Source organism: Rattus rattus, chromosome 2 (genome assembly GCF_011064425.1).
Source record: "Rattus rattus isolate New Zealand chromosome 2, Rrattus_CSIRO_v1, whole genome shotgun sequence".
Classification (NCBI taxonomy): Eukaryota; Metazoa; Chordata; class Mammalia; order Rodentia; family Muridae; genus Rattus; species Rattus rattus.
Window position 1 is genome coordinate 10,736,766 of NC_046155.1, and position 11,680 is coordinate 10,748,445.

An 11,680-nucleotide genomic window follows, 5' to 3' on the forward strand; every position below is an offset into this window, starting at 1 on the left:
AAAGGCACACTTCCCTCAATGGGCAGCCATATCAATTGAAATGACAAGGGAAGTGTCTCAGTGCTTAGCAATAACCAGCGCAATGCATAGAGTGTAGTGGTTCTCAGAGTGAGGGCTGGCAAGCTTCTGAAGTCCTCAAGACTCCTTTTGGGATCCATGAGTGCAGAAATGTTTTCAGTACAACACAAGGACCCTAAGTGTTATATTCTCTCTCTCTCTCTCTCTCTCTCTCTCTCTCTCTCTCTCTCTCTCTCTCTCTCTCTCTGTGTGTGTGTGTGTGTGTGTCTGCATGGGGATATGTGCACCACAACCATGCAGGTTCTCATGGGAGCCTGAAGAGTGTGTTAGAGACTCTGAAACTGAAGTCAGAGATAGTTGTATTCTGTCCAATGTGAATGCTGGGAACCAAAGTATGGAAAAATGGGAACCAATCTTAACTTGAGCCATCTTGCCAGCTCCCACATTAAAATCTTATTTAGTTCTTTCCCTAGATCATACTGGTGCATTCCACAGGTTACAGAGAATGAGATGTGACAGACCGACTACAGCCAAGAGTCCTCCCTAGTTGCCCCCCATTTCCCCCTGTCTTAAAGCAATGTCTCCCAGACATCTTATGCAATGGAATCCACCCATGAATCTCTTTGAAAACTGATCAAGTGCATGGCTCCCACCACACTCTGATGTAACTGATGTGTGCCCATTGTGCACTGGGGATTCTGGAAGTTCCTCAGATGACGTGACTGTGCAATCAAGTCTGTGACCCATTTCATTAAGTGGTCTTGGAAATAAAACCAGTGCCATTCTCCATGCTACTATACATACGTAGCAGAGGATGGCCTTGCCTAACAGCAGAGGGAGGGGAGACCCTTGGTTCTGGGAAAGCTTGATACCCCAGCAAAAGGGGTTGCTGGAGTGGTGGGGTGGGGGAGTGTGGGTGGGTGGGGGAGCACTCTCATACAGGCAAAAGGTAGGGGGGCGCAGATGTGGGATGGGGGTTGGTGGAGGGAGTAACAAGGAAATGGGATATCATTTGAGATGTAAACAAATGGAATGATTAATTAAAAAGTTGTTTTTGGGGAAAACATTCTGTCAACATGTAATGACTCTTAATTTTGAAGGGTATAAAGGGCTTAGTTCAAAGACTTGGGAAGTAGACATTGTTAGATAAGGAGTGAGACCTCTCAGGCTGTGGAACCAGACGACCTGTTGCTGTGGACCTATCACTATAAGCCTTGTGACCCTGACCAAATCTTATCCTTTTTGCACATCAGCTTCCTTGTTTGGATATAAGAATAAAATTAGCCTCAGGACTTTTGTGAGGTCAAATAAGCAGCAGCTGTATTAATTGGCACAAAGTCTGAGACATAGTGACTCCACCAATATTTGCCATCATTGATTACTGATTTGAGTATTTAGTTTGCTTCTCTGTTGCTATGGAAAAATACTACAGCCCAAAGAAATTTAGGAGACAAAAGGGGTTATTTGGCTTATACTTTCAGATAACAGTTCATCACTAAGGGAGGTCGGGTCAGAGACTCAAAGCAAGAATCTGGAGCAGAAACCATGAAGGAATACTGCTTACTCTGGTCTGTTACCCACTGTGGTAATTTGGATTGAAATGGCCCCCATAGGCCCATAAGGAGTGGCACTGTTAGGAGGTGGGACCTTGTTGGAGTATGTGTAGCCCTTTTGAAGGAAGTGTGTCTCAATCCTCCTGCTTGCTGCCTATGGATCCAAAAGTAAAACTTCTCATTCTGCCATGCTTCCCACACAGTAATGGACTATTTAACCCCTATAACCGTAAGCCAGCCCCAATGAAATGTTTTCCTTTACAAGAGTTGCCCTGGTCATGGTGTCTCTACACAGCAATAGAAACACAAACTAAGGCATCCATATAACCAGCTTACTACATGGGCCCACCCACATCAAGATCACAGTGTCCCACAAACATGATCACAGGTCATTTTATATGGGCATTTCCTCTTCCCAGGTAACTCTAGTTAGTATCAAGTTAAAAAAAAACCTAACCAGTACTTTTGTAGATGTCTGACTTGAAACATTTGATGATCTTGTGACTTCAAGGCACAATTTGCTGACCAACCCGTTCTTCTTTCCAATTCATCGTCCTGCTTCATGGAGCAGGAGCCCTTGTGTGGAGTCTCTTAGGGGAGTCATTGAGAGATTGTCACAAGTAGCAAAGACAAATGACTTGGTCACCCCTGAGTCTGAGCTTCAGTTCATATCTTTGCCTATAAAGTGGCCATGCCAATACACCCAGGTAATCATTCTATCGAAAGAGGAAATGCCATTATCAGGTAGCAGAGTGGGTTTCACCAGCCGAAATGGTCTCCTATGAGTGACTCCCAACCCATTTTGCTTCAAGTAATTGTGAACTTTAAGTGTGTACATGTGTTGACTCTTTCTCACAAGCAAGACTGGCCTCTGAGTTGTATCATTTTGCAGTTTTACTTGTACAGTGCTATTCAACAGCATCCCCCACATTCTTCTGAGTAGCACCCCAAAATCGAGGAAAAGAGGGAAATGAACAGTTCAGCAATGCTGAAGATCATCAACATAATCAAAATCCCCTGCAACAGAGAGAGACAACAGGGTCACTTTATTAGGACAGTGATGGGTTCTCTGATCACCATGAAGTCATCGCACCATTACCACATAAAGTCATCACACCATTACCACATAAAGTCATCACACCATTACCACACAATAAACCTTCCTCTCCTATTAGTGAAGGGTAATGGGAATATAAGGAGTACCAGCATGGCATAGCACATCATATCATAGGGTAACATAGCATAGCATAGGATAGTATGTCATAGCACAGCACAGTACAGCATAGTATGGCACAGCACAGCACAGTACAGCACAGCATAGCATGGCATAGCATGGCATAGGATAGCACAGCACAGCACAGCACAGCACAGCACAGCACAGCACAGCACAGCACAGCATAGCATAGCATAGCATAGCAAACTGTTTAAGGGAAGTCAAACAGCATATTTGCTAAGTTATATGCGAGAAGTTCTCCATTTCACAGGTATAACCTGCACGTAGGAGTGCATACCAGGAAAGTGGTCTCTTGAAGGACAAAGAAGAAAGTCAAGAGAGGAAAATGGCAAAGAGAAAAGTAGGAGAGGAAACTAAAAGCAGGGAAGAGAGAAAATTGCTACTCCAGAGAGAGTCACACAGAGAACAAGAGGCACGAGAGAAGCTGAGGCTAAAGGCACCACTTGTTTCTTTCTAATTGGTGCAGAAGACTTTCAAAGCAGGTTGCACCATGGTAGCTAAGAGCACACATAGCCAGCCGTACACACCTGGCCAGTCAAAGCTGGCCTCTTCCAAGAACAGATCCTTCTATTGCCATTGCAAAAGTTCGTGTTGTTAAGTCTGTTCTATGCTATATTTGCTTATTGTGTGTTAATGATAGGAATAACTATTCAAGATTACCTGTTAAAATGATATGGCCATGGTGTAAAGCATTTTGATACTTTGCACTTCTGTCACAGGAGCTGATTTCTTTCCTTCATTTTTCTGTGGTTTTCTTTCCTGTTGTTTTTGTTTTGCTTTGAATAATACTGCAGGAGTGTTCTCACAATACATGTGTTTACAGGTGACTTAAGTGCACTGGAGATAAATACTAGGCTGAGAGCTCTGTGTGCCTTTTGTGTGTGTGTATGTTGTCTCATTGCTGTGCCCCTTCAGGTAATGATGTATTTTCATCATGCCCCTGCCTGCCATCTAACTTCCTCATTAATCCTTGAATGTAGCCTGGAAGCTTCTGATTGAATCTTAGTGGATGCTGGTCTCATTGATTATTAAATTCCCAGACTCTTGATAGAGAGAAAGCAAGCTGAAGCTTTTTTTTCTTTTAAAATGGATGATGAGCTCATTTTAAAAGTTAATTAATTTATTTATATTCCCAAATAATGTCCCCAGAATTCTTACCCTCTCCCCTCACCCATTTGCTCTGAGAGGGTGCCCCCAACCCAGGCATTCCCCTTCTCTGGGGCATCAAGCCTCTACAGGATTAGGTACACCCTCTTCCACTGAGGCCAGACAATGCAGTCCTGTGCTACATATGTTCCAGGGACCTTAGACCAGCCCATGTATGCTCTTTGGTTGATGGCTTAGTCTCTGGGAGTTCCCAAGAGTCCAGGTTAGTTGACACTGTTGGTCTTCCTATAGGGTTACCATCCTCTTCAGCTCCTTAAATCTTTCCCTTAACTCTTACATAGGGGTCCCTGACTTCAGTCCAGTGCTTGGATGTAAAAGTCTGCATCTGTAGGTTATCAAACTTTAATATGCCTATTTGACTATCATTTTTATATATTGATTTATTCACACCGTTTACATTATTTTACACCAATTATAGTACTTTGGACAAGCAGAAGTGTCTATTTCAAATCTACCATACTTTATCAGAAGTCTAGCCTAAATATTAAAACCAAATAAAAACTATAGACAATTATAATGTATATTGGGAATTATGAACCATGAGGATACTTCTGAGCCTCTGTCTTTTAGAATCATTTTATATTTATATTATCCTTAGTTACTTGCATGTTTTATAGCTTTTTTAAGTTTTGAGCATTTATTGTTCTATTCCACAATGTGTGGTATAATGCTGGTCTAATACAATGGGCTCCTGAATGAGAAAAAGGAAATACACTTTTGTCTATAATACTATCTGGATGGTACTGACTGGGTGATAACCTTTTTGTTTAAATAATCTGCTTCTCTAGAAATGACACAAGATACTTACAACAAATAGAGTGGTAATAGCACCACACTGAATACCATCTGGAGAATAGCCACAGATGAATTCTCCATCTAGAAGGAAAGCAAATACGAGGAGAATGATTCCAGCTGCTGCTCCCAGGGCACTAAGTAAATTCATCGCCTGGCTCATTTTTATCTGCAACAGAACCAGAAAATACAAAAAACTTAGGCCTGCCTTGTTTCACAGACAGAGCAGTGGGGGTGGAGGACTGAGGAGTTGGATTTTCAGAATGCCAAGAAATACACATATATACCATATATACAACTCATTCTGTGCCTGGGTTAACTTCCATTCAACTAGAGGTAGCTATGACTTATTTAAATGTTCATTTAAAGACTGTGTTTAACTAAACACTGCATTTCTCCATCACTTTTACATCTCCCTAAAAATTACAAACTTTTAGGGCTGGTGAGGTGGCTCAGAGATAAAGACATCTACCACCTGACAATCTGAGTTTTAGCCTTAGGATCCACATGGTAGGAGAGAACCAAGTCCTAAAAGTTATCTTCTTATCTCCACAGGTACACTGTGCATGGAAATGTATTCCTACCCCAACATACACTTATCTAATAAATAAAGGCAAACACATTTTAAAATTACAAAATTTTATGATTTTTGATGCAAATAACTTACTGACTTATTACTATCTAATGTCTTTATTTCTTTGAGTAAGATAGAATGCTCTACTCTTTTTTGTTTTTATCTTTATTAACTTGAGTATTTCTTATTTACATTCCGGGTCAACATCCCCCTAACCCTTCCCCCTCCCCTTCTATATGGGCTTCCCCTCCCCATCCTCCCCTCATTACCACCCTCCCCCCAACAATCACGTTCACTGGGGGTTCAGTCTTGGCAGGACAAAGGGCTTCCCCTTCCACTGCTCTTACTAGGCTATTCATTGCTACCTATGCAGTTGGAGCCTTGGGTCAGTCCATGTATAGTCTTTGGGTAGTGGCTTAGTCCCTGGAAGCTCTGGTTGGTTGGCATTGTTGTTCATATGGGGTCTTGAGCCCCTTCAAGCTCTTCCAGTCCTTTCTCTGAGAATGCTCTACTCTTACAAATATACATAGATCAGCAATGTATTCTTTAGCTCTGGAATAGGCTTGTGATATTTATTTATTTATTTATTTATTTATTTATTTATTTATTTTTGCCATCTTCTGCCTGCCTGTAATGCATATTTTTTATTTTTATTTTACTTTTTTATTAGATATATTTCTTTACTTACATTTCAAATGTTATTCCCTTTCTCAGTTTCCTGTTCATAAGTCCCCATCCCCTCCTCCTCCCCCATACGGGTGTTCCCCCCATCCATCCACCTTACTGCCCCCCCATATTCCTCTGCACTGGGGGGCGTCAAACCTTGGCAGGACCAAGGGCTTCCCCTTCCACTGGTGCCCCAACAAGGCTATTCTCTGCTACATTTGCAGTTGGAGTCCTGGGTCATTCCATGTATAGTCTTTCAGTAGTGGTTTAATCCCTGGAAACTGTCTAGTTGGCATTGTTGTTCTTATGGGGTTGCAAGCTCCTTCAACTCTTTCAATACTTCCTCTAATTCCCCCAAGGGGTCCTATTATCAGATCGGTGGTTTGCTGCTAGCATTGACCCCAGTATTGGACATGCTCTGGATGTTCTCTCTGGAGAGATCTATATCCGGTCCTTTTCAGTATGCATTTTTTTAACTTCATCAATCTTATCTAGTTTTGGTGGCTGTATATATATGGGCCACATGTGGGGCAGGCTCTGAATGGCTCCTTCAGTCGCTGCTGTAAACTTTTCTGCTTGTGACTTAATTAGGTTATGTATCCTGTGCTTTTCCTGTGAGTCAAACAATAGCCTGTTAAAGCACTTGGCACCCAGTAAGCACCAAAACTACTCATCGAAAGAACAAATGAATGAATGACTAGATTACTGAGACCTACTCTGCATTAACAACAAGGGGCCGAGGACAGAGTCACTCAACATTTCTGTGCCTCAGTATTTCCTGTACAACATGAAACTCTGACAGGAGAATCTGGAAAAGTGTCCCAATATGAAAAGGCTTCTGATTCTGTGATGATTTTCAAAGCCAGGAAAAGTATTCAACAATTACAATTTTAATAAGGCAGACATAGAACTCACCAGAGTGTCTGTAGTTTTTCTTTTCAGAGCAATCAGAAAGGCCCCAGAGTTAATGAACTACAAAAAAAGAAAAATAAAGAATAAATGTCCTAATGATGGACATGATAAGATGATGCCGAGGGCCTCTCAGATCAGGCCTCCGACCACTTCCTTCCTGTGCCTTCCTTCTAGGCTCACAGAAACTCCAGGGAAATGAGGAGGGTGAACCACCCCACAGAGCAGAGGACAAAAGTCTGGACCTTTAGTCTAAGCCACTTCTTTGAACAAAAGGGTGTTTCTGCCTTACCGGGCTTTCATTCCATAGCCACTTTCCTGTTGGTGATCTGTTATGGTATCATGACTCAGCCTTCAAATGCTCAGTGTCATCAGTTTATGAGCATTGAGGCCATATAGTTCTCATAGCCCAACCAGTTTATTTGGTTGGGTGGAAATGTAAGGCACAGTTGCAGCCAGCAGACTGATAATTGGAAGAAAAGAAAGAAGACAGAAATACACACTAATGTTCATGGAGGTGGGTCAGATATGGCAGCCTCATTGTGTAGTAGAAGCTTAAAAATCTGAGTTCAGCCCAACTGTGTTTAAATTTCCTGCCCCTTCCCCCAGACCCATTAGTAGAGAATGCTCTCCCAGACCTTCTGACAGACAATGTAACCTTCCTCCCTTTTTACCCAAACACCCCCTGTTCCCATCCTTTACAGATGCTTTTCACCTCATTAGACAACTCATTCTTTAAGACATGGTCCAGCTGCAAATGACTCTGGAAGCAGCATCTGCGTCCTCTGTCACACCCTATGAGGAACTGCCACTGGGGACTGGCTTCTACTGAATCCTCACACCCTGCCCATTCTCTGATGCTGAGTAGGGACTAAACTAATAGAGATTGCATACAAGTAAATAAGTATCTCTTTGTGCTCAGACACTTGGGCTCTGTCCCTGCTCCTCCACTTTCTGCAGAGTAAAGTGCTTACCAGCATCAGAAGCAGCACCACACAGATGTAAGGAGTATGCTAATCTCCTTGCATGATTTCTTTCTTATTAGACTAATGCCTATTGGAGGACAATCACCGTACTAAAATTTGGATCTTCATTGTTTTGCTCTGTGAACACAGCCTATCATATGCTGCAAGTAATTTTGTATAAATTAATGGACTATGAAACCACCATAAAACCCAGAGGGCTATTCCTTCCAAATTTCAAGACCCAAAGATGGGCTATCATAGACTCTGGTGATTCAATAGAGCAGAGAGCTTGCTTTAATAGCCGTGACATTAATGTCTTAGTGGCATTTACTGCAGATTCACATACCCCAAATCTGTCTTGTTTCATAACTATGAGCTCATTCACTAACACCTTGCCTGGTTGACATACTGTTAATTGGACTAAAGACTATACTCACCAAAGCAGAGCCCCAGAAAGGATATCCTGAGAGAAATATAAAAGGGAACCTTGGGTATGGGTTTACCAAGGTGAAAAGGAAAACAACTCCAAATGAGAAGTTCATGATTCCAAACAGGATCTGGGTGGTCTGCAAATAGAGAGGAAAGTCAGCACTCGTGGGGGCGGGGCTAAGTCTACTTAAGTCGTTAGTTCAAAGATTTGGCAGTTACCCTCATTATAGCCAAAAGAAAGATAATGACTGTTCCTTTACGATAGCCCTTGATGGTTTCTTACTCCCACTTCCGTCTGCTAATTACTAAGAGGAAAAGTGAATCTAACCCAGTGCTCCTAACCTCAGGGTCAGCTGTGCCATGAGTGGAAGCTGCCAGCTCCTATTCCTGTCTCACTAAAATCACCAGTCATCAGCTCATATGTGTGAATGCTGACTTTTAAGTTACTAAATCAGCCTGGCCTCAACTGGACACCCAGGGGAATCCTCTCGTATAGGAGGAGGAGCTGATAACCAAAATCTGATTCCTTAATTGGTTCTTGATTGTGTCAATAAAGAAGGCAGAAGACAATTACTGGGGAGAAAGGTGGGATTTCTGGATCCTGAGAGGAAGAGAAGATACACAGGGAAGGAGGCTTTGGCTGAGATGGACATAGTAGCCATGTAAGGTCTGAGGGCAACCAGAACCGGCCCCTGCCACCTGTTATAAATAAGTTAGTTTTTAAGAGCCTAGCAATTGTGTTATCTGCCTTGTTTTAGAATAATAAAACTGTCTAGTGTTTTTCTTCTGCTGAGGTAAGGTGGGCAGCGAAAAGAGAGAAGATAAGGGGATTGCTGGCGGTTTGGAGAAGCTAACTGAGAGGGGCCTGTAGAGTGTGGACAGCAGCTCCTGGATTTCCCGGGTTGGGGGATGGTTGTGATGGAGTCGGAGTAAGGGGAACCAGGAGAGGTCAGAGCGTGCACTGCAGCCCCTGGCAAGAAGGTAGCGTGTTTTTAAAATTACACGCAACACTCTTGAATGTGAATGGTCCTCTGAGCCTTTGGAAGCAGTGCTTCATTGCTAGGCACATGGGCAGTTTTTTATTCTCTCTGTGCTATGCTTGTGAGGCCCATTCTCCACAGGCTCCTGAGGCTAGGCAGAAGGTTGATGGGCACTAGAGAAGCCTGGCGAGAATGACAAAATGAGCAGAAGACTTATAGCCGGGGGTTACGTCCTTTTCAGTACACTTACTTGGTGAGCTCTTTTGTTACTGTACTAACATTTGGTGGTAAGTCTTTATATTTATATGTATAAATAAACACATATATCTGAATACTATGTAAAACTATGAGTCCTGAGTTTTGCTTGGGAAGATGTAAAAGTGTATGTTGCAGTTTGCTAAGAGAAGGAATCTGTCCTAACTTCTACTTGGTTGTCCTTTTCCTTTTGCTCTCAGAGTTTGACTAGAAAATCCTTAAAGATAATTAGTTTGGGGGCTGTGGTTTTTAAAAGTTCAGGAGCATTGAATTTATTCATTTTGTATTTTTCTATTCACAGAATCTTGTTCGTAATTTATGTAGAAGCACAGTCCATACTTCTTGACTTGATTGGCGATGACATCTGGAGTTGATTCCTATTGGGTACTGTGTGCCACCACATATTATACACAGGGACACATTTTACTTACCCCTAAGATCTTCAATTTTCTGATAAGGATTTTCTGCACTTGGTTTTGGGAATCGTAAGCTGTGGCTGTAAATTCTGCTGCTCGGTACTCTGGAGTGATGATCTCTGGAGGAAACACCAGGAAAACGGGACTATGCACATTTTTTGAATCCATGATGGTATAGTTGGTTTTTTCAAGTGGAAGAAAAGGATGTAGCTGGTACTCCCATTTAAATCATCTTCGTTTCCTGTACTGAAGCTGTCTAGAGCACTGGCATTGTTGTACTCTGGCTTAGAATTATAGAACCATAAAGTCACAGAGTCATAGAATTTTAGGAATGGCCAAGAGCCTAAAGATAAGAATTAAAGTGCCCATGCCTGTGTATTGGTTTGATCAGAAAATACTGTGTCCTCTCTCACATATTCCTCTGTTCTTACAACTACCTCACACACACACACACACACACACACACACACATATGTATATATATATATATATTCCCAAGTTTTTAATTTTTCCATTTCAGATGTAGAGAAGAAAAAACCTCTCAGGCTTTAGAACTAATCAGTCATATTATTTGTGTTGCCTGTCACTTCAAAGATTCTTTTGTTCTTTTGTTGTCAACCTCATTTTAGCAGATTTATGTTATATATCACCCTAAAGCAGAGTGGCTTCAAAGAACTACAATTTTGTTTTGGTGGGCACTCTGCCAGTTACACTGTTAGTTTTTCTGACTAGTACTGTCCTATTAGCCCCTGCCAAGTTTTCTCACACACTGTGGTCCACTAGTGGATGATGCAGAATTAGATAGATGAGGATAGCCTCAGTCATGCATCTTCATCAGTGGATCTGCCAAATTGCAAGGACGCAGATGAGCAGAAGAAAGAATTTGTTTATTATCATTTTTAAGTGTGTGTGTGCGCACGCACGCATGCCGATGTTTTTGTTTTCATTGAAATCATTGGGTGTCTGTACAAAGCTTAAGTCCAAGTGGATCAAGAACCTCCACATCAAACCAGATACACTCAAACTAATAGAAGAAAAAGTGGGAAAGCATCTCGAACACATGGGCACTGGAGAAAATTTCCTGAATAAAACACCAGTGGCTTATGCTCTAAGATCAAGAATCGACAAATGGGATCTCATAAAATTACAAAGCTTCTGTAAGGCAAAGGACACTGTGGTTAGGACAAAACGGCAACAAACAGATTGGTAAAAGATCTTTACCAATCCTACAACAGATAGAGGGCTTATATCCAAAATATACAAAGAACTCAAGAAGTTAGACCGCAGGGAGACAAATAACCCTATTAAAAATGGGGTTCAGAGCTAAACAAAACATTCTCAGCTGAGGAATGCCGAATGGCTGAGAAACACCTAAAGAAATGTCTTTAGTCATAAGGGAAATGCAAATCAAAACAACCCTGAGATTTCACCTCACACCAGTGAGAATGGCTAAGATCAAAAACTCAGGTGACAGCAAATGCTGGCAAGGATGTGGAGAAAGAGGAACAATCCTCCATTGTTGGTGGGATTGCAGACTGGTACAACCATTCTGGAAATCAGTCTGGAGGTTCCTCAGAAAATTGGACATTGAACTACCTGAGGACCAAGCTATACCTCTCTCTGAACACCCATTCAGAGCCTGCCCCACATGTGGCCCATACATATACAACCATCCATTAGACAAGATGGATGAAGCAAAGAAGTGCAGGCCCACAGGAGCCG

The 11,680-nt window shown here is 42.0% G+C and overlaps 1 protein-coding gene across 1 annotated transcript; it reads right to left on the reverse strand.

Annotated features, from left to right (window-relative positions):
* Positions 1-1,950: 1,950 nt before the first annotated feature.
* On the reverse strand, positions 1,951-10,202 carry Ms4a5 (membrane spanning 4-domains A5). The gene is made up of 5 exons (XM_032895359.1): positions 9,974-10,202; positions 8,316-8,444; positions 6,920-6,976; positions 4,781-4,933; positions 1,951-2,588 (listed from the first exon to the last, which is right to left on the reverse strand). The coding sequence occupies exons 1-5, from the start codon at positions 10,124-10,126 to the stop codon at positions 2,484-2,486; spliced, it is 597 nt and encodes a 198-aa protein (XP_032751250.1). The 5' UTR covers positions 10,127-10,202; the 3' UTR covers positions 1,951-2,483.
* Between the last annotated feature and the right edge of the window lie 1,478 nt (positions 10,203-11,680).

Bases quoted from the DNA above. Each gene is read 5' to 3' on its own strand.
- Ms4a5 (XM_032895359.1), bottom strand. From the start codon at position 10,126: ATGGATTCAAAAAATGTGCATAGTCCCGTTTTCCTGGTGTTTCCTCCA. The intron at 8,445-9,973 runs GTAAGTAAAATG...CTCTATTTGCAG, and splicing joins GAAAATTGAAGATCTTAGGG to ACCACCCAGATCCTGTTTGG. The intron at 6,977-8,315 runs GTGAGTATAGTC...CTTTTTTTGTAG, and splicing joins CTTTCTGGGGCTCTGCTTTG to TTCATTAACTCTGGGGCCTT.